The sequence below is a fragment of the Rhea americana genome, unplaced genomic scaffold (genome assembly GCF_003343005.1).
Source record: "Rhea americana isolate MKP2758 unplaced genomic scaffold, rheAme1 scaffold_62, whole genome shotgun sequence".
Lineage (NCBI taxonomy): Eukaryota > Metazoa > Chordata > Aves > Rheiformes > Rheidae > Rhea > Rhea americana.
In genome coordinates this window covers 35,950-59,392 of record NW_028186779.1, presented here as the reverse complement: position 1 = coordinate 59,392, position 23,443 = coordinate 35,950, and the positions used below count along the sequence as shown (strand labels likewise).

General features: G+C 36.6%; 1 protein-coding gene across 1 annotated transcript in view; it reads left to right on the top strand.

Annotated features, from left to right (window-relative positions):
• Window positions 1–7,098: 7,098 nt before the first annotated feature.
• CUL1 (cullin 1) overlaps window positions 7,099–23,443 on the top strand; it is a 40,018-nt gene continuing 23,673 nt past the window's right edge. The window contains exons 1-6 of the mRNA XM_085320194.1: window positions 7,099–7,389; window positions 18,290–18,464; window positions 19,673–19,840; window positions 20,905–20,955; window positions 21,896–21,986; window positions 22,705–22,868. Coding sequence (XP_085176320.1) covers window positions 7,250–7,389; window positions 18,290–18,464; window positions 19,673–19,840; window positions 20,905–20,955; window positions 21,896–21,986; window positions 22,705–22,868 — 789 coding nt within the window. The 5' untranslated portion in view covers window positions 7,099–7,249. The remainder of the gene's footprint in view (window positions 7,390–18,289; window positions 18,465–19,672; window positions 19,841–20,904; window positions 20,956–21,895; window positions 21,987–22,704; window positions 22,869–23,443) is intronic.

Sequence of the window (23,443 nt, the reverse complement as noted above, 5' to 3'; positions counted from 1 at the left end):
AGCTGCTGAGAGCTTTTAGGAAATCAGTTACYTGTAAGAATTTTCCTCCTGGGGTCAGCAGGCTCTCTGAACTGCCCAAGACGCCTCAGAGTTCCCAGAGCCTTTGGTGTGTGTTCTTGCTAAATTACATTTGATGCCACTCCCTACTGCCTCCTGTTTTTCTTTCATAGGAAAGACAAGATGTATTTTTCTGGCTTCTGCTTGGCAGGTTGGATATCTAGCACTATGTTTTCTTGATCTATCTTCTCTAACCTTTTTATTTTTATTTTTTTTTTTTTTGCATCTTCTTGGCTGGTTCAAGAAACACATCTTGATCCATGTTATCTTTTGAGGCTGCCTCAACTTTTCTTCCTTCTCTTTAGTCCACTTATTCCTTGACTTGATTTTCACTGCACATGCTGCTGCTCTCTCCCAAGGCTGCTGCATTCCATTTTTCAAGATACAGGAGCTAAGCATTATCAGTCTTTTAAGAGGTACAAAACTTACCACTGCAGGCGCAGTTGAAAAGCGTTGTTGGGTTGCATCATGTGTGTGGCATGGGAAGACCTGAACCTCTGGGTTAGAAAAGACACACTCTTATTAAGAGTAGTTSTAAATATTTGATACAAGGATTACTTGTATGGTGAAAAAAACTAAACTCCTGCAAGATACCCAAACTAAAAAACCTTTGCTAGTATATTAATGTTAAGGATGTGGTTTCTTAGAGTATTTCTGCACAGGCAAAGCATTAGGATTGATGCAGTCACAGTACTTTTTTTATTATTAGCAAGATTGTGTATACTGACAGATTTTACTTCAGCTATGTTTGCTTGTACGGAGACRTTAGTAAACCTTACCTAGTCGAGAGTTAGCCTCCATGCATTAGGCAGTGCATACATGCTTTTGTTGTTTTATATTAGTTATTGCGTTACTGTAATGACATCTCTGTCGAATRCTGCAGGAACTTTTGTTCCTCAAGAAAAGCAAAGGTAAAGCTGTAACCAAGAAACTGTGAAAGTATGTTAAAGAATTAGTAGAAGACTACGCTGTTAGGTTTAGTTCAGTTGGAGTGTTGTGCCAAGGTTGCTGGTTGCTGGTTCGATCCCCATATGGGCCACTCATTTGAGGGTTGGACTAGATGACCTCCAGAGGTCCCTTCCAACCTTACCAATTCTGTGATTCAAAGAAAAATGTGAAAGAGGCATGCTCAAACTCACTGTGTGCRCTTCTGAGGAATACTCACTTATGTCTTGGAAAGGTCTTTGTAATTGGGCATACAAATTAAAACCGTGTTAGTTAGATCATGATAATGTATAGTTTAAGTAAACAGAAGACTAAAAACTGCTATTCCAAATTACATTCATATATTGTGCTTGAATTTGAAAATAAAGGTGACTGTAGGTGTCTTTCTGATTGGAAAGAACACGTCCAGTGGTGTGTTTTTTCAGTTTTTCAACTGGCAACTGTGTCACTGATGTGTGAAGTAATGTAGGGGTGTATTCTTTTTCCAGCTTTAGATTTTACTGATCAGAGCTATGACCTGTAGAAAGGAGAGGAGGTGGGGAAGAACACTAGAGTCCTGAAGCCCTGAATGGAGGCATTGTCAGGGGAGTAAATCAGCAGCTGTTTGACCTTCATACCAAATTTGTACAACTTGGTATTAAACTGCTGACAAATTGAACCTATTTCTTCACTTCATTTCTAAACTACTTTTTAAAAGAACATGCCATGCAACATGCTTTTYGCATCCAAAGACAACTTTTGGAAGGAATATATGCATATATACATCTGTTTTTCTTATAATGAGCTGCACTGAATTTAACTCTTCAGAAAATAAGATGAGCTGAAGCTTTTCACGCTACATCTACCTCAGTATTTTCTAATAATACAAGAGAACTGAATGCTGTAATTTGTGTAACTTCTATTGAACATCTCTGCTATAGTTGAAAGAAAGGAAGAAGTATATTCTAATATTTCTCCTCTAATATTGATATGAATTTTAGAATAGTTATTTTTCCACAGTAGTTGTGGCTTCATTTTGCTGGGACACAGTGGAAATGTCTGTTGTAGACRCTATTTCCAGATCTTGTTTAATAATGCAAATGTAGGGCGTAAAATGCTAAGGACATAATCCTAGGCCTGATATAAAAATTGATCCTAGTCTTGATATGAGGATTGGGTCATTTGATATGCATCTGCCTAGTTTATGCTCTATATATTTAGTGACCTGATACTTTTAGACAGAAATGTCAGTGCTATAAAATGTTGTGTGCAGGACCATGGTTTCAGCTTGACTTTAACTAAGCTGTGTTACATTATAATTTTGACCACATAATGGTAACCYCATGAAGTCAGCTAAACAAATTAATTAATTTGCAGGCATCCTCAAAATCCTAAATTACGAGTGCAAGTGATTGTAGGGACAAAATAAAATAATTTCTCCCACCTCTTCCCACCCTGTCAAATCAGAGTRTGCTGGAGCAGAGGCCATGTCCTTTAGGATTTTAGAGAAACATTTGTTAACTTGAAGAAAAATTCCAAGGAATAGCTTATATTCATTCTAAAGGCAAGGAAGTGCTTCATTTTGCAGAGGATACTTCTGTATGAAAAAATCTAAGGTTTTTTTTTTTTTTTTTTTTTTTTGTTATCCCTCATGCCAATACTTATATCTGCTTAAATATGTAGATTGTATCTTACAGTTTTACAGGCTAATAAGCAGTGACGGTTTGTTGTTCTCAGCTCCTCACTTTGCATTTACAAGTGCTTTCAAAAGGTACGGGTTTGGTTACATTACTCCAAGAAGAGTCCTAAGTGTGTGATTTGTAGGATGGAATATTTTCAGTATCTTTATCTATGGAGCTGCCCCGTCTTTGGTAAGAAAGGCTTTGACTGTAAGGGGGGTTTGGTTTAATTTTTTGGTGTGTTTTTAGTGTTAGGCTTGGGGCAAAGTAATAGATATGCCCTTGGAGACCTGTTGCAAGACAAAAACTTGCCAGGTATTTTGATGTGGTAATAATTTAGAGTCATTTCAACTACAATGATTCTGAAATACATTAGAGCTGGAGTGGAAATGAGCATCCAATGTAACTAAATTGTTTTAAAAATAAGAACAAACAAATTGCGTTAGGCCRAAGATAGTATTTAATGTGCTCCTGATTTACTTTTGTGAAAATATTTCTAGTGTACATGTTTAGTAGGGAGTTGGTTTGATCCATATTACATATCTTAGGTAAATAAGCTTAATAGTTGTTCTGACTCAGTGTAGAGGTAGCAGAGATTTTAGGGGAGTAAAATTGTCTGGGAACCTTCTCCAGGGTTGCTGTTAGCTGGATACAAGAGCATCTGTTGAATTACTAGATCAGACTGTTGCTGAAATACAGCAACAGGAGATTGGGATAAGATTAGTAAGAAGAGTTGAGCTGGAGAAAGGGGGATGAAAGAATTTGACAGGAGGAATTTCATCTTGCATTTTAAATCTGTGATGCTTTTGTTGAATCTTTGCCTTCAAAAGTCATTTATTAATGCTTTATCCTTTGAGCACAGAAGGTTGCTATTTTACTTACAGTGATTGTTCAATGAATGTGGCCAGTGCACAGACTTTTACCGAAGACAGGACTTGCAGCCACTGTCCAAATGAACTGCTACTGTATTRTTGTTCCTGGGAAACTTTCATTCAGTTTTGTAAGCAGTAAATGGATTTGAGGTGATGTACAGAAGGTAAAATTCTGACTTTTAGTACTCAAATGTAAATTTTGGAAACCTCATAACGTTGAAGGTTTTTGAGCATTTTTAATGGATTTTTGTTGTATTATAGATTATTAGTAAAACTTGCTGCTTCTCCACAATGTGTTTGTTTTTACCATGGTGAGATCTGGTCAYCTTACTTCATGCTGTTAGGAGTGGCAAGAACGTTTTCCTTCCTATGTTTGARATCAGACAAGGGATAAAATATTTGGAAATGACTAAGTCATTTMTGGTCCTATGCATCTCTACCTTTTCTCTAAAAAAATGCTGTTTAGACTCCTGGGTTAGTTGGAAAGCCTTGTCTCGGAACTGAAAGTTCTTATTGGGGTCAAGAAGGTAATAACTAACGGTATAAATAACTATAGATAGATTTGGAATTAAGTAAACTTATCTTCAAATTGATAGTTWGGAAATAAATGGTTGTGGGAGAACAATGGACGCATAGGCCTTTTAGCTGTGAAGTAGGAAGGTGTTGTAGTAAGGCATCAAAATAGGTTAGTAACTCCTTCAAGATGGCTTTAGGTGCTGTAAATTCAGTGGGTTTTCTTACAGTTCTTAGGTCTAAGACTTAAAATTAAGAGATTTTCTTMTAGACCTTTTTCAATGTACATATCATTTTCCTCAGGTGGACTATGGTTTACTGTTAGAAGGTTAGTAAAAGCAAAGATACTATTATCAAGTGAGCTCTGTTCCCTTGTTCTTGTATTTTTATTTCCCAACAAGTCCAGAAAGGAAGGGGAATAGCACTTCTCTTTGTCTTTCAAGGATGTAGTTCTGAAGTGTTGGCAGGAATAATGCTTGCTTTTGACATTGGTATGAGCTGAAATGACAAGTTTGCTTACAGGTGTTTTGATTGTGGTGCTTGAAAGCAAGGTAAGAAGTGGGGTGATGTTGAAAAAGAATTCAGATGTAATGCGGCCATACTTCTCTATGGACTTGTACGTGTATCAGTCGGGAAGTGCGGGAGTGGTTATTCTGTTGTTAATTGTAGTTGGTCCTGAAGAAATAGTGCAGTCTGGATTCTCTAGTCCAAAGCTGCAGAGCAGATGATGTAACTCGAGCAGGTAGTCCTGTTCGTGAAGCTTTGTGGGGGACGGCACGGTGACTGTCAGGTCAAGACTCGCTTGTGCATGCTCCTACTAACAGTGCTTGCAAGGTGAATAATTTGCTAATGTAAAGATTATGAATCTATTTTGAGCTTTTAGTTCTCCCATAGCAGCTTATGATGCTAGGGCGGGCACTGTGCTCTTGGTGGGACTTTTGAATTCTGATGCTAATTTTTTCTATAGTCCCTGTACGTTCTGCATATCAGTATTTCCTGACCTCAGAAGCCATGAAGATCACACCAATGGATTTTTTTTCCTGTATGTTTTCTAAAACATTGAAAACATCAGCAAAATCAGAGTACTGTATGATTTCAGGTGGTCCACACAATGTCATCTTGTCACAGTCAGCTCTAAGAGCTTTAATCTCTGTGTAGCTTATCAGAGAATTTACAGGAATAATGCTGTGGATTTTTGATCTTTGTAGAAGCTTAGCTGTCAGGACCTTAGATACAGATGCAGAGAAACTACTGTGGACCAGATTTGACCTTCCACAATTGTATGTGTAGGAGAGGCTTTCTGTGCTTCAGTCATAAAATCATTTTGAAAATCACGCTTAAACTTGGCATATGGAATAGAACTTCATATTTTCATGGGGTGCTTGTATATAATAATAACTGGGCTCAGTAACAAAGCCTCATTTCTCCCTCCCCTTCCTGCAGTCTAACATCATATCTTAGTTTAGCAGCTCTGTACAAAAGGCTGCTTTCATAAGCAAGCTTTTGTAATTAATCTTATGTAGTGATACCAGTCACTTCCTATGCCTGTGAAGTTAATATATTAATTTTTCTTTCTATTTTGCTGCACATGAATAAATGTACAGAGAAATTAAGTAGTTTATAGCTTTATTAATCTGTTGCTCTTTTTTTCCCTTCTGTGTTAACTAATAACTAACTGGAAAAAGCCAATTCCTTTACTCTAGGAAGTTAGCAATATAATGCTATTATGATTCTGTATTGATGCACTTAGTTTCAAAATTCAAATTGAAAATCAGCCAAGGGATATTCAGGTAATGTAGTTAAATCCAAATATTGTAACACAGATTATTAGTTATAAAAAGAAGATACTTCTAAGAAGTGGAGGGCATGCAAAAGTAAATTTCATAGATATGTGAAACAAATCAAAATTATGTTCTTTCTCATGGCTTTTTTTGTAATGGCCACATCATGATATAAAAACAGGGTAACTTCAGGAGGATGGCAGGGGAAATAAGGTATGAYGTGAACAAGGAACGCTTTGATTTCAGAAGACTGTGATAAAGGTAGTATTTGTAGATGCACTGGGGTATATACACAATTAGGAGAGCCTTAATTAGGAAAGGAAGTTAAATAGTATTATTATTGTGGAGGGGAAAACTCCACCTCTGTTAGGCTAGTGACTGCGGGCTTACATGGAGGAGTGGTTGGCTCTTCCTGGCTCCAGAAGAGACATTTGAGTAAGAATACTGGTTGTTGCAGTCTGCCTGGGAAGGGACATTAGAAGCTCCCAATCTTTGTGTGCTCAAGTGCTCATGTGAGTAATATATTTTCTTAGTTTCTTATTCTTTCTTTTACATTTCACTCAGTATTTATTTCGTGCACTTAGTTAGTTTTTCTTTAATCCCCCCCCATTATAGGCTGCATATTCTCTCACTCATAAAACAACGTACAAGAGAAAGGAATGTTTATTTACTTAATTGGAAATTAATGTAAACATGCATTTACCAGATATGAAAATTCTCTTCCACAAAATACCTTGGACTGTTGGATTGCTTGTAACGACTCTTAGATCTGGATAACAGTGATAACAGGAGGAAAAGAATGATTTTAGTAGCTTCTGATAATCCAAGATATTCATCAGGATGTTTGTTAAACAATGAATTATCACAGAAGTCTGAACTGAATTATTGGAGTTTCCCTGTTGTATAGGGAAGAAACACTTTGTAGTAGGATAGTGTCTGCTGCTTGGAAAGATTCTTACTCGGAGCAATTCTATTACGCTTTCTTATTAGCGTTAGGTTTTTGTTTTCAGTCGCGCTAACCAAAGTACCTACGGTTCCATTGTTGCACAGTTTTGGACAGATTCAGGCACAAATGGTCGCATCTTCTAGCGGGTTGCTGGATCATAAAATTATGTTCTTTGACTGTGGTATTTTAGATCTCATCATGAATTTCTCATCATTCTGAATGAAAACTATTTCAATTAAATCATTAATTTCATAGCTTTTCATCTGGTATTAATGAAGATGATTGGACTGCCAGTGCGTATAATGTATATTTTTTCTTTTTGCAGGTTACCTTCCTGGGAAGCATTGCCTTTTTTATGTAAAGAACATCTCTTGAGTTATTGCTACTGAGTTTAGAATGTTACTTTACTTGTGACTCTGATGGAGGAATAACCAGATCTCRGACTGCTGCACTGGAAGACTTTACAGGAAATACAAAATGTCATCGAATAGAAGTCAGAACCCGCATGGACTTAAACAGATTGGTCTGGACCAGATATGGGATGACCTAAGAGCTGGAATTCAACAGGTTTACACCAGACAAAGTATGGCAAAATCCAGATACATGGAACTCTACACGTATCCTAACACCTAAGCCAGTTAGTACTTCCACTGTTAGTAGTTTATTAGAATTTCAGGTTTGATTACAGTTAACTTTGTTGGAGCAGACATTAATAAAAAAAATTAAATAAGTTTAATTTTGAATACACAAAAAATACACCAAAAGAAAGTAGAAATTCTTTTTCCTTTCTGTGTTAGCGCTCTCTGACATTATGCTGCATGTCTGATTTGTAATGTCCAGTTACCAGTTAATGTTCAGTTGGAGTGAGGATGTGTCCAATGGATCTCTCTTGAATTCCCAGCATTCCCATGAAATTTTTCAGCAGCTCCTGTTCTGAGGACTGTTTTAGGATACAAAAATGGAGTTGTGTTCATGCTCATGTGTGCATGCAGAATTACTGTTTGGAAAATTTTAGGAAACTTGTTTCTGGCAGGCAACACGAAAGGATCTTGTATTACTGTTTTTTTTTAAGGAGAGGTGATGCCTCTTGCTATATTAGAACTTCAGCATATGATTTGGGGACTTAGTTTGGAACGTGAGAAATCCTGCTTCTATGCTCCACCTATCAAGAAGCACGTAAATGGATTTGATGGGGGACCACAGTAAGGCGAAGTCTCTCAGGTGTCCTCTAYTTTGCATCTCTTGGTCATTATTCACTCTGTTTCCCAGAAGAGTAAGTACTACTTAAGATGGCGATAACRGCAAAGCACATAGAAATGATAGGAGAAGTCCTAATGACATAGCACTGGAATATGGTTGCCCAGAGAGGAATCTCCTTCTCTGGAGATATTCAAAACYCACCTGGATGCGATTYTGTCTGACGTGCTCTAGGTGACCCTGCTTGAGCAGGAAGGTTGGACTAGATGATCTCCAGAGGTCCCTTCCAACCTCAACCATTCTGTGATTCTGAGTGAATATATGCCCTCTCTTGTATTAAGTAGCTTTGCTTTTTTTCTTAATTGACTTTTAAAGTGATTTTTTTTTTCCTAGGGTGGTGGTTCTGATACATAAATTAATGTCCAGAACTCATATCGGCACTGGTTTGGAATTGCATATCAAATTTTAATCTGTATGGTGAATTTTTTTGAAGGGTTAGCGCTTTTACAAAAGAGGGAATCTTGATGGCTGTAAAAAATTCTCTCTGTCACCTCAGAAAGTCCAGAGGACTACAGAAGCTTGTAATCTGTGCGTATAATCTCAGAGTGGTCATGTAATCTTATCTGTACTTGCAGAATCTGTGCTGTTAAGGCAAGTTAGCCTAAGCAGTCTTCTGAACGTTTGTAACATACTTYTTTAGTAGTTGTGAGAAGATTAAATAATGTTTGGCTTAGAGTTAGAATTTTTCCCACAACTTTCAAGACTGATTTTTTTTCAGCGCTAGGTCTATTCTTGACTGAATGAAACAAGTCTGCAGCAATTGTGTGTGTGCTAGAAACTGAAGTGTAGTAGAACTCCAAGGGGAAAAAAGAAATCCCTCAGATGTACCTTTAACTCCTATTTGAGTTCTGTCAGGCAGTCCAGCTGAATACTAAGTACATCTTATAATGGTACYGTTGTTTTTTTTTTCTCTGCATTTGGTGTTTTCAAATATTTGTGGGACAAAGTTGTAAAAGGGATGTATTGTCTATTACCTACTCATTTTCTTTTAATTGCTGCTTCAGCAACAGTTGTTGGGTCTGAAACTTAGGACAGTTGCTGTTGCTTTCATAATACAGTGGATAAGTTTTATTTTATGATTAGTTTATTAGTTTGGTAACTTAGAATATTTGAAATTCGTTAGGCTAAGAGTTCTGAATGCCTGTTTTAGAAGGTGCTCTTTGTGTCTTATGTTAAGTGCACATTTCCAGAGGCTGTGTTTAGAAGAAAGTTATTCTTTATTCTTATTACCTTTTAGATGCAGTACAGGTAGCATATTTACTAAGTCATCACATGAAGAGAGTCTAGTAGATTGACAGATTTTGTTTTGGGGGATTCTGGCTGTAGAACAACTTGGTTTGGAAAGTGAAAGAGCAGTTTCAGCTCCAACTGTAATGGATTTGCAGAACAGGCCTACTTAGAAGAATGTTGAATGTGACAGCAGTTTGGAAACCTTGGGCTATGGATGGCTTAATCATTCCCTTGTCCTCTTTTATTCCCTTTCTCTGTCAGGCTGTTGTTACTGAAGTGGATTCTATTTCTCCTGTATAATTTAGAGGAGGAGGAGAACCGTGCATATGCGCAAAACTACTTTTACTCCTATATCCGCTATCAAAGTTTCAGGTAGAGTTGATTGGAAGTGTGGAAGCTTCATGTCTTACCTGGATCAAGCAGTAGTATCCTATATTCTGAAATAGCTAAAAATTGGAAATCTGTGCTTTACTCAAGTGAATCTGAGAAAGAGCAGGAATAGTTATACAATTTAAACAATTCAGACCTCCATCCCATCTTCCCAGATTTTTCTTTCTTTCTTTCTTTTTATTTATTTATTTTTTTTTCCAGAGGATCTCTTTTGTGAGTCACTGGATTCAGTCATTTTCARGTACAATCCAGAGCTTGTATTTAAGTGTTTTTGTTTTGTTTTTTAATCCCAGCAGGACAGAGTGGCTGATTGTTCTAGAGCTTTTCTAGATTWAAAAAAACTGAAAGGATGAACCAAGAAATCTTGTTTCTAAATGGTGTTTTAATGGATTCTCATCCCATCTCTTTGCATTTTAGATTGATTTGTGCTTCTTGATTTCAGAGTGTATTTTCTGTCAGACTAGAATATCTCTGAATGTTTCTTAGTACTCCATTTAGATTTTTGCTTCCTTTTACCCTATCAGCTATGCCAAAGTGCCTGACCAGAAGAGCAGACCATTATAGAATTTGTGATATTTTTGTTTACCACTCCTTACATGATTATGAAGGTCAATGTACTAAAATTATCTTCTGAGATATGTTTTTCGTATGTGTTTCCTACTGAGAATTTAGGACTTACGTATAGAAACAGAATTCCTTTAGAACAATGTGGAAGTGAGCTTTTTCTCATCCCATGTGAAAGATTCATGAAGTCTTTGATGTTTTTCTGTYGCTTATCCAGATAATTAAGTTATTTCTGGTACTGAAGGGTCCAGTATCTCCTACAATAATAACATGTTATGATAGGCTTTATTGCTAGTTAGAGTAGAATTACACACTAAGTATTGACATCATGCAGAAAAGACAAATAGTCAAGGAGATGAACTAGATTTCTGAATATGGTGKACATAAATCATTAATGTTATGAGGGAGAGGTTTTCCTTCAGTGACAAATAGTTTGGAGGCTATTAGCAAAAGGGCTGAGATGTAAAACTCTCTGGAGCTGTCAGGGGAAAAATGGCAGGTTTTTGTACACTGCAGCTGAGAGTAGCTCCTTTACAGTTAAGTAATTCTTTCTACCTTATGCGAAGGAAAAAGAAATTCAAGCCACTGTCAAGTTGATGGTGTTATGCAATGAGGAAAAAGGAACTCCCGTTTGTTAAAATTAATCAAGGAGTAATGAGATTAGGGTGTTGTTATATCCTTCCCTCGAGTCAGTGGCGGAGAGTACCATGCTTGTGTGTAGCAAGTTGTGGGCTTCTGTTTTGAACTGTTGGCAGAAYACACATTACTTCCTGTACTAGAATTATTCTTGTAATGGTATAATATTGGCATGTTGGTAAGTCACATGCCTTTATGGCTACCTCCTAAACTGCATTTGACATTGATAAAACATTTGTGCACCTTGCACTTAAGGTGGCTACTGGATGATTTTTTAAAAAAWTTTTTAAGGGAAGGTGATGCCAGTTAATTATACAGTAAGTCTGCAACTTATTTTCCTCAGCCCACATAGCCTGAAAGGATGAATTGGGATTTACGTACATTTGGGTTTAAATTCTGTAGAGAATGAAAGGGTTTGGTGGTTCTTCATGTTTATGTATCTTAAACTGATACTTGGACCGGATTTTAGACTACACAAAGCTTTCCTGCGTGACACTTTTCATAGTGTCTTGCACAAAATGTGAGTAACTTTCTGAAATCTCTCACTTTCTTCCTCTGAGCACACATGAACTTTGCATTCATCATAGCTGAAAATTAAAAAGTTGGTTTTGTTGTTGTTGTTGGGTTTATTTTTCCCCCATGTCTCTGTACTTTTTATTTGAAATATCAAGATGAATTTTGTGGCATAAATTCATGATTTCAGTGTCTTAGCTTGCAGAACATAATCTGAGAAATGCTATTTTTAAGGAATTTTTTAGGCCATATAATTTATTCTTATACTGATCAAAGTAGTCTCTTTTTGGTTTTAATAGTTAAAGAAAACCTTATTTGGAAAAATAACACTAAACATTTTCTGTGATGAATTAGATTTCTACTTACTTGAAACAGGGAGCTGTCTTTAATTGGTGAGAGGAAGAGGTGAGAAGTATGCAGGTAGAAGGATTGGTTTTGTTACTAAAATGGCATCTGCAATGTTCAGATTGGCTTTAAAGGTCTTTTAGTGTTGTTAGTTTTAGAGAGTCCTCTAACACACAGGAGTAATATTTGGCATAATTGTTACATAGCGTTTATATGAAACTTTGAAGGAAAATAGCCACATTTATTGACTTAATTTTCTCTACTCTCACACCACTAAGTTGTATTCTCCAACTATGTTTATTATTGTTTCATTATTGACAACTTTGTCAATAACTTCTGAAAACATTGTTGATTACTTTTCAGAAGTAAAGTATTTTAAAGCAAGGTTTGGTAAACGTTCGGTGGTTTTATCACATTTTACACATTTATACTTGTTTGTAAACTTGTGTATGTTGGTTCAAGTTTTGTTAACTTACTGTGATGAAGTGATATTACTGGGTTATCCTTTTCAGCAAATATAAGTAAATTTATCGTCACAGAAGGTTACTTTAATCTGTGTGTTGTAAACTGGCATATTGCTGAGACAGATATCTTATCAATGTCAGTAAATACCTTAAGGGAGGGCATCAAGSGGATAGGGCCAGACTTTTTTCAGTGRTGCCAAGCGACAGGACAAGAGGCAACAGGCACAAACTGAAACACAGGAAGGTCCACCTGAATATGGGGGAAAACTTCTTTCCTATGAGAGTGACAAAGCGCTGGAACAGGTTGCCTAAAGAGACAGTAGAGTCTCCTTTTCTGGAGGTATTCAAAACCCACCTGGATGTGATCCTGTCTCACATGCTGTAGGTGACCCTGCGTGAGCAGGGAGGTTGGACTAGATGATCTCCAGAGGTCCCTTCCAACCTCAACCGTTCTGTGATTCTATGTGGTATTAGCAAGGAATAGAGGGAAAGATTGAATTAAATGGTAAATAATTAAGTGTACTGTGTTTGCAGATTAGAAGAGCTAGATGACTTGGGTTAGTCTATCCACTGGTAAATTAGAATACAGAAATGCATTTTAGATTTTTTTTTTTTTTTTTTGCTTGTGGATAGAGTCAGCAGCACTAGTAGATTTGCTTAGGCAACACTTATCAAGGCAGTGTCTGTATCTATTTGCCATGGGTTTTGTGTGATTGCTTCTGTTCAAATCCTTGTCTTCATGGCTTCCATGGGAATCCCTGTGCTCTAGTAAGATTTTTAGCAGGCAGGTGTACAATACAACTGCAAGGATTCTTTCTTCCTGATCACATAAATCTGTTGTTACTAGGCAATGCAGTGTGTTTTCTTTCAGAACATTGTGCTCTTCCTGCGTTGAAAAGATAGCCGGGCATTAAGGCATTGCAGGTTTTAAACCTGGGAAACTGTTCCACTTCCTTTGGAGATGAATTCATTCTAAGCCATCCTTTCACTTTAACATCAAATTGTTTGAGGYCACTTTGGATTCATCAAAGTAACCTCCACTGTCTTCTAGTATTAATTCTGCTTATGTTCAATGTGGTATTTCATAGCATCTCTTTTATGCCAGTTAGTGCTTTGAAGGAATATGCAGGTAGAAATAAATGTGTGTGTTTACATGTTCAAGGGGTGTTTCGTTCACAGTAAAATGCATATACACTTTACGTTTTTGTGTGTGGAAATGTAGGTGTAACTGTAAGTGTGGGTTTTTTTTTTTTGTCTGTGTTTATAAAATTTGCTGCTTTGGTTCAAAAGACCTGCAAAATATATTTGGAATAGTACGATCAGTTCCTTGTTTGATTTTTCTTCCCCATGTTGATCACTGGCTGTTCTACCTGCTTTTTATAGTTACCAAGAATATTCTGTGCAAAAACAATTTCTGTTGATGCAAATTACTTTAAACTTGACAGCAACTTATGCTGTGGTGACTCTTACACTTTCTGGCCTGAAGACTGTACACTTTCTATAGGATGTTCTTGAAAATTTGTTTTTTCCTGCAACTCAGTGCTTCTCTGCTTTTTGCTTTGCATTTATGCCATGGAGATAGCAAAAAGAAATTATCTAGTGGTCTTTAGATGGGTTTTGCAGCGCTTAAAATTTCTCGGACCTCAAAGTTGCTCAGGTACGCTTGGGATCTGATAGCAACTCCTGCTGTTCTCTGCCTCCATCTTCCCCTAAAAYAGCAATTGCTTAACAACAGTATAAYAGTACATCATATTAATAGTAYGTYGTATTAAAAACTAAAAGCATAATTAATATTAGGATAAAACGTATCCAAGCAGTGGATAATGTGGAAAATGTATAGAATTAAGAGAGGGGCTTGTTACTTTTTGCTTGTTTGTTTTTTCTCTGCACCACTGTGTGGGACATCTGTACCCTACCTTTCCAAACGATGAACTGAACATACTTTGTATTGGCTCCTGCTGATCCCTTCCTGAAAAGAAATCTGAGGGTTTGTGKTTTTTTTTGTTTTTGCTGTTCCTCACAAAGCTGGAGTGCATGTTTGAAGTGCTCTTTTGGAAAGTAATTTATTTTGGCAACCTCTTGATTTCAAAAACTTGTGCAAAATTCCATCCTCTATGGCTTGTGAGACCTTGGAAAAATCGCCTACATATGTCCACTTCTCTTAGAAGCTTTATTTATGCATGGGTGACTCTGTGTGTTTTACATGGCGTAATCTGAATGGAAATTTTAATCTTTTTGAAGAAAATGTGCAAGTCTTATTTATTAAATATAGTGAGCTGGACTGTTCATATTAGAAATCATTTTTCAACAATACACAATTTTCATGGTTTTTCAAAATAATTTTTCTAACACAGTGTTCAGTGTCTTTCTAGCCCTTGTTCTTGCAGGCCTTGGTGTAATCTAGGAAAATACATTTTTTTTATGTAAGCAAAACTAATCTGAACTCATTTGTGTAGGCTAGTTCTTGAGGTGACAGAGCACTGAGTATGGAGTTAACTACTTCATTTGATGTGTGAAATAGCAAAGTAATGCCTGAATTTCACTTGATTTTAAAGACTGGAAGTAATCAGTGAAAAAAACCCAGTTAGAAAATTGCTTGGCATGTTTTTTTTTTTTTTTTTTTTTTTTTTTTTTTTTTTTGGGGGGAGGGGGATTGTTTTGTTTTGTTCCATGTTTCCTCCTTTTGGAAAGCTTTGTTGAAATTTGATTTTGCTGTGGCTTTGTGCTACATCATATTATTTGTGCTTCCCTTTCAGTTCCTTTTAGTTTTACATTTCTGCTCCTCAAACTGATTAATTTCATTTCTGTTAATTTTTCATAGTAAAATGGAAAAAAAATTCATGGGACTCAAATGCCTTTATGAAAGGGCAACCAATTAYCACCTCAGAAGAGTAGTTTTCTTTATAAAAAGTTAAAATTAGGRACCAATGTGAAACTTATTTTACTCATCGATATAAAATCAGAGTATTTTCCTATTGTTTCTAACTACAGAACTGGTATTTGTGTCTCATAATTTCTCTCTGCACTTGTTCTTGAGAAAAAAAAAGATTCTGTATTTTGGCACATCTTCGGGGGAGCGGGTAGATTAGAGGTGGCCTTGGTACTTTCCAGCTTGCCTTTGGATGGTGTATCTGCACAAAAAGTTTATGCGCTGCTACTGACAGAGTAAACTATCYGGGAGAAGGGAAAATGGTTATTTGTAACCTCAGTCACTTCCCCAAACCAAATCACTGTCTGTCTGCATAAATGGTTGTGCTACTCAAAAAGCAGGTGGCCAGGGTTGGGGAGAAAAACCCTCCAGGTGGAGTGAACATCAGGATCATTTACTTCATTGGGAATGATTTCTTAAAAGGCCATAATTTAGTTATGAAATGGTAGCATGGGAATTTCTTTGTCTTTTGTAGGGTAGTGCAAAGATTGTCAAAAGCATTGTGAATGGATTAAATTGCTGAAGATCAAGGTGGTAAAATTAATTTTAGAGCAGTTTTTGGATGCTTTTTGTATCACATTTTAGAGAATTTCAAAGAGGAGTAAGTCTCTTCTGAAAGAGATTTCTTTCATCTTAAATTGCAGAACATTGAATGAAGCGGAAAAGTTTCCTCGTGGTCTTCTACCTTGTGTTTATGCATCTGAATTAAAATTTAGTTTCTCTTTTACAGTTGGAATGGTGTAGAACTTAAAAGAAAATGGTCTGGTTTGCCCTTGCAGTAGGTGCTTTGTCTGGTTGCTCGACTGCATCTCACAGTTACCAAGTGGARGCTGGGGAAGCAGGGCAACTTCCCTGCAGTGCCAAGTGGGTCGTCAATAAATTAATTTCCACTTGTAGTAGTGTGTGAATTACTAGGCAGAATTGTGCAGACACTGCTGAAGATRTTTCCTGATGGCTGTTTGGATATTATATGGCTTCCAAAGTATGCAGCAGGTGAGATTAGTTTGCTTTCTGCAACTCAGAATTTTCCTTGTGGTTCTTGGCTGGACTGTGATGTACTTTGTTGTTAGCGGTGCAATTCTGATCTTATTTTGAGTCTGTCAGTCCTTGTGTTAGTGGGCTGACTTTAGCAGATGGGGACCCAGGTAGTAAACAAAGTGTGAGAGTGTGTTCTTGTATGTATAATACATCAGCTATTTGCACTTACAGACTGCTGGCTACACTAAAGCAAAAATATTTTAACTTCGATTTKGGTTGCATAAAACAACTAAAATGGAGCGTTTCAGAAGTGCTGTGTTGTGTTGTTRGGCCTTTGGTAAGTGAGACGCAAGCTGGGATAACAAGCAGAGAGAGCCATTACTGTATCTGCTTTATTTTTTACTCCACCTCTGTGGGGGTTACTGTCGTACATGGGGAAAAGATCTCAGCCTCTCTGTATTTAATTTACCAGGAATCCTGGATTTGATAGTGAAATGTATAGGAATGGAAAAAAGGTGCATATCTCCTAACTGTGGTCTTTTATTATTCTGAAGACTGTTGGGATTGTTCTTTTAAGAAGAACRGGGAGAATATTTTCATCTGGCCCTATTACGTAGAAACTGTAAGAGTCACCATCTGGAGAACTGTTGTATCTTGATGCTTGTTTAAAAGCCACTTGGGGATAGGTGAGTTGGGGGAAGGAGGAGGCAAGACCAACAACTAGATTTTGTCAACCAGCACCCTAAATTCCTTGTATAATTATGGAGAGACTTTCCATGCATAATACGTAGCACCACAAATTGTGCACCTTAAACTATGAGAGAAGTTCTGCTCTCCTTCTTTATGAAAGAAGGAAAGTTTTGTACCCAGAGKACAGCTGTTATACAATATAATGTGACTTAAGTGGGGAATTCTGAAATGGAAGCATAGATGGCAGAAGTAAGGATAGAGCTGGAAGAATTGGACAAACAAGTAGCTAGGAACAGATGTGTGTTGTAAAAGAAATCATTAATGTCTAGGACGTAAACAGCTGGAAGAAAACAAAGCTTCAGTTACTATGCACAAGTGCAGATTTTACRTTATTGGTTAATGTTGTGGGAAATAGAATTCCTTTGCACCTAGAAGAGGTAACAGGTGTGGAATGAATGTGAACTTCTCRAAAAGGGTGAATCTTAACCAAAGGACGTTGTTCTCCTGGGCAGAGTGAGATGACTTTCTGAAACAAGTCAAAACCAGGTTAGACCTTCTGGGTTTCTCAGTACAGTGTTACCCTAACAAGGGCTGCCCTCAGACCGTCGGTAGAACCAGGAGTGCTCAGTAACTCTGTTCTTGTTGAATACTCATTTGCTGAGCRAGTCCTTTTCGTAATTTTTGCTGTCAGGTCTGAGTCCTGATCCAGTCTAATTTGAGGACTACTGAGTTAGTTCCCTGTTTGCTGAGTGCGGTCGCTTTTAGAACACTTGAAGTATTTCAAGCTTCCACCGATCACTTTGAAAGAATGCTGAATATTTGAATATACATTAGCTCAGAAAACAGTGTTTTCTTGAAATGTCATGTTAACATCTGCATTAAGTCTTTCAGGTTGATAGARAAAGTATTGCTACCACATCTTCAATGTGGGGATTATGCTTGCAGCTCAAAAGTGTGGTTTCTGTTATCTTGTCCTTTAAAGTCAATGTTTCTCACCATTGCTACTTTCTRGGTTTGTTCCTCATGTCTGCATGTGTTGCTTGACTAAATTTTTTATTAAAAAATTGGGTTGGCAAAATTATTTTTCTTGGTATTTTCAGGTACTGAATGTTGCTTGTACGTTGAGACTAGTGTTGAAATTTCTTCTTGCTCGAACAAAAGCTTACATTATTTGTAGATTACCAATAAAATACATGAAATAAATACCATTTATGCCTTGAAAATAAGTTTATCTGCAAATTTCTGTGCTTTTCCTTGGTTGTCTTATTTACAATGTCAGGGAAGTTTAATTCTCTGTGCAGCATGAGACATTTTTGCTACTGATAATTCTGCTTAAWTTTTTTTTTTTATTTTCCTAGTTGTAGTTTGATTTTATGTGGGCTAGTATGTTTTGTAATGTATTAAGGGTGGGTCATTGTTTATAATCGTTCTAAGATGCCTTATTAAAATTAACAGACCAATTTTCATTGCATTTTTAATGTGTCGTGCTCACACATACRTATTCCTTAACTTTCCTGTCAGTCATGTTTATAACTACTGTACTAGTGTACACCAGTCTAATCAAGCACGGGGAGCTGGAGTACCTCCTTCAAAGTCCAAAAAAGGCCAGACCCCTGGAGGTGCTCAGTTTGTTGGCTTGGAATTATACAAACGACTAAAAGAATTTCTGAAGAACTACTTGACAAATCTCCTTAAGGTAAGATGGAACTGTAGATCAACTGGGAATTGTATCAGTACAAACTGGATCGAGGAAAACTTCTCTATCACCAAAGTTAAAACTACATGTAGCTACTGGAAGTAAGTTAAGTGAATCTGAAATGTACTTCTTTTCCTTAAATATTCTGTTAGCTGTTTGAAGGTATCCTTCGCTTTGCCACATGCATAGAGCAGTCACTGAGTGTACCCATGAGCTTCATTTCCTCTAACCACTAAAGCGATGTTTGTATACATTTTTTTTTTAAGCTGTCCTGTCCCTTAGCTTGTAAAAGTACAACTAGACTTTGTAACCAATTAGCTAGCATATTAATAGCACTGGAAAAAATGGAAGGGTTACTTACAATGTTGAAAATGCCTGATGACAGTCATTAATAACTAAACTACTAATATAATGGTATGTTGGGCTGCTTTTTGAGAGAATGATTCCTTGGTATTTTGGAAAGGCATTCAATATTAAGGAACCGCACTTACTTTTAGTTTTTGAAATTGTAGATTTAAGCAATGATACAAGAATTTCTGGAGTCCTAGTGAATTTACCTTGCAGTTTGGTGGTGGTGATGATGCAGCTGCATAGAAGTATCTGATGTTTTATCCAGAATGGACTCCTATTACTCTTCCCCTTCTATTCAAGATGTACTGGTCTAGTTTGGAAAGATGATTAAACTTACATGTGTTCTGTCTTTTTCCCTATAACATGAGCAAACATGATTCCATACCCAGTCCAAAGATGTAGGATCCCATTTGCTACCTGACTCTTCCTAGAGAAGGCCTTGTCTACACTCATTTGTTTCAGCTCCCCAAGTAGCAGCAGCAGCAGTGGGAATTGCAGTTATTTTATGAAGGTTACTGTGTTGAATGCGTTACCATTGATTGCACTGGCATATTTTACCTAGCGTGCTCATCAGTGTTGCTCTCTGTTTCTAATGTGGTGACTTCTTGCTCCCTTCCAAAAGACAGAAGAGAGTGTCTTCTGGAGCTTTGTCTGTGTTGTTATTTTTTTCCACCCATTTTCTAATTTATAAATCTGATAGTGGCCTAGCACTGTGTTTCTTATAAAGCTGCCATACTGAGATAGTGCAGAGATGATGTATTGTGTGGGTTTCTTACACCATGAATTCATGTGCCTTTGTGTATCTTTATGTACTTCAGAAATTACCCTACAGTACTGACAAACTTTCTTCTTTTCAGGATGGTGAAGATTTGATGGACGAGAGTGTGTTGAAATTCTACACTCAACAGTGGGAAGATTATAGATTTTCAAGCAAAGTATTGAATGGGATATGTGCCTACCTCAATCGACATTGGGTTCGTCGCGAGTGCGATGAAGGTCGTAAAGGAATATATGAAATTTACTCGGTAAGTCATTTTTTGAAGTGAGTGAATTATCCATTTCATTTGTCCTTTGCATTCTTATYCTACAGATTGCTCCTTGAAACTTGCTATTTTTATGAAGTTCACAGAAGTTTTGAAGTGTGCTTCATCATATAATTAGTTAAAATAACTCTTTTCCCCTTTTAAACCCTCACAGCATGCCCCCCTGCACATGTATTTGTAAAAGCTCCATGAGTCTAACCTGTGAAATTCGATCTGCGTGTATGTGTTGACACACTGCCTGTGTGTCATGGGCTGTCATTTGCTACTTGCAGTTCTGTGTGTGCATCAGTGTGGCCTTGTCATTCCACTTAAAATTTAGTCAACTGTTCCAAACATAAAGCAAAGTAAATTGCATTTCTTTCTGTTAACTTCACTACATCCTTACAAATTTTTCGACATCCAGCCTGCTAAGATTCAATCAACGTTTGGTTTGTAATATGAGTTACTTTGGTACAGTTTGGAAGACTGATATGTGATTTTGATAATTTTTTTGTAATGTAAAGTAATACTAACAATGGAAGAGCCTGATGGAAGTTCTGTCTCCAATAACTAAAACTATATTTTTTATAAAGTCCGAGTGTTGTCCTTGCTGGTATTGCATTCAGAAATTGATGTTTTATTTTACTGCTTGCTAAGATATCTTTGCATAGCGTAGAACAAACGGTGGGGTATCCTTACTTACCTCCTTCTCGGCTATTATTTTCACTGGTCTAATGGTGAGGGACTATATCAGCTTGAAAATTGCCAACAGGAAAAACTGTTTTGTCAAAATAACATGAAGAATTCACTGTTTTTCAGAGTTGGCAGTAGAATTCTCTCTGCCAGTGAATAGGACATCTTAGATTGTATTAGAAAAAAAGGAAATAATTTTAATATGAAAAATATCCATTAGATGAGATTTGGTGTTAAAGCGTCATTGTAAATATTGATGCTGATYATTTAGCTTGTTATCTTTCTTTAAAGAATTACTGTCTGTATGTGTGTATATGTGTATATTTATTTATACATATTTCTTTCATCTTTCATCTCCCTTCCTTTTCTTCTAGCTTGCCTTGGTGACCTGGAGGGACTGCTTATTCAGACCATTAAATAAGCAGGCATGTATATATTTTATGACTGAGATACTATTTTACTGGGTGGGTTTTAAATGTTATTGACAATTTTTCCCCTGAGACCTTAAAAAAAGGTCTTTGTTTTTTGGTTGTTGAACATTCATATCAAGAATATTATGTGGACTCTTTGCTGAGAGGACCCCAGGCATTTTAAAAAGCTAAAGGTGTTAAATGGAATCAGCTGAAGGTGTTAYTTCAAGCCAGATGAGTACTTAGTGACCTTGATGTTTTAAGGTTTCAGATATGAGAGTCTGTAAGGASAGTGACAGGACAGGGACTTGAGTGTTCTCATGTTGGTATAAATCTTTAAATTTACACTGATGCATGGGAGATTCATGTCAAGTTAACTAAACGCTTTTAATTAGTGAATCAGCGCAATATAAAACAAGGCATACCATCAAAATGCATGGTGTATTTCAGTCTTATTTGCTGTATTTCACAGTGAAAAGACTAAATTCTGAAAGTACTGAAAGCATTGGTTACGTTTCAGTTGTAAGGAACAGTATTTACAACATTTCAGTCATGAGCATGAGCTATACCTTTCTTTGTCTAAATTACAGGTGATTAGTTCAGCTATTATTGCAAGATTCCCCTGTATTTCAGCTATGAAACAGTACTTTGGTTTAGAAGAGGAGGGGAAAACAAACAAACAAACAAACAAAAACAGCAACAGAAAACAACCGAACAAGCACTTTCATACTCTTACTCACTCCTAATAGACTGTGATTGTGTTGTGTTGTGGARCTTACAGATGCAGCTTGCTATGTGCTGGAGGAGGATTCTTATGTTCAGGGTTCCTTAAATTTTATTATCAAGGGGCTTGAATTGTCTTTGAAGATGGGGRTGTGCTCCTGATTAAGTACTGTGCTTGACCTACCGCTTATTTTCTCCATGCGTGACTCACTTTTAATCCCTGTTTTCTAAGGTAACAAATGCTGTATTGAAATTGATTGAAAAGGAAAGAAACGGTGAAACTATCAATACAAGGCTGATCAGTGGAGTTGTACAATCTTATGGTAAATGAGATTTCTTTAAGGCTTAATTATTTTCCCTGCGGAAAAATAAATTCCCTATCAGAGTCTGAAAATAACCTTCCAACTCACTGGATGTCCAATAAAGATTTTTGCAATAAGATAAACCTGGTTATGCAAAAATTTAACTTTCTGTATGTAGAGATACATGGCACGTAATTGCAGTTAATAATGCAGTACTTCTAAAGTATGTAATCAGGACTRATAAACAGGAGTGTTCATTGTTTATGAATCAGTTATTTAGGAGCTAAAACTGGAAGGGGTAAAAAGGTAGCATAGTAAGTTACAAGGCAGAGTGATATTCCTTCCTCCCCCTCAATTGTGTGAAATTGAGACTTTTGCCGTGCTGGTTAATGATTAAACAATCCTTAATAAAAATAGACATATATGGATATAATCTAGAACTCTGAGAGATAAAAATGGAAATAGAATTTAAAGTAAGTGGCATTTGAGAGTGAAGTTTCCTAAATTCTGCAGTTTGCTCACTAATTTATCAAAAAGTGCAATTTATATGAATAATATGATTTCTGCTACTTATTTCTAAATGTAGAATAAATGTGGACTTTTAAAAGTGCTGAAAAGTGGTGCTGCTACTATCCCAATTGATCACAGTCACATATCTAAATTTAGAATGAGCGTATCTGTTTATGTGCAAAGGATCATTTAATAAAAGWCAGTTTTATCATAATTTGCTTTCTTGTAGTGGAGCTGGGGCTAAATGAAGATGATGCATTTGCAAAAGGGCCTACACTAACTGTCTATAAAGAATCCTTCGAATCTCAGTTCCTTGCTGACACAGAGAGGTTTTATACACGAGAAAGTACTGAATTCTTGCAACAGAACCCTGTCACAGAGTACATGAAGAAGGTAAGTTATTTAATAACTCTATGATTATTTTCTAGGTGCAGATATTTATTTGAATTAGAAGTAATGTAAGTTCTTGACTTTTAATTTCTTAAAATACTGAATATTTTATAGAAGGAAAACCAGTTAGTTCTTTTTTCCTAAGGTGATTTGTTCTTGTGTGGTGTGAAGTTTATCTCCTTAGTGCATTTCGATAAGTGCAGCGAAAATTTGAAACTTTCTTAATGGGTAAACCTGAAGAGGATGGTAAAATAAATACRGATTTTGTAGACTTCCAGATTTGCCACCAAAATAACCATTTTGCTTTGAAACTGCAAGCTTACTCTTTGTCTGCTAGACACAGGTAGCATGTTAYTGAAATCTCTTCCTGAGCAAACTGGCCTCCACAGAGTTAGTAGATAGTTAATCAGCTTTAGTTCTTTCAGAATATTTTGGTCTAGTGAACCCTACACAATAATTTTGAGCAACAGAGACCAGATTTAAATTCTTAGTTTCTCTGGCCTCTGGGATCCCAGATAGGGCAATTAAGAACAAGCTGGATAAACACTGACTATTTCTAGCCTGGTTATTGGGTCAGT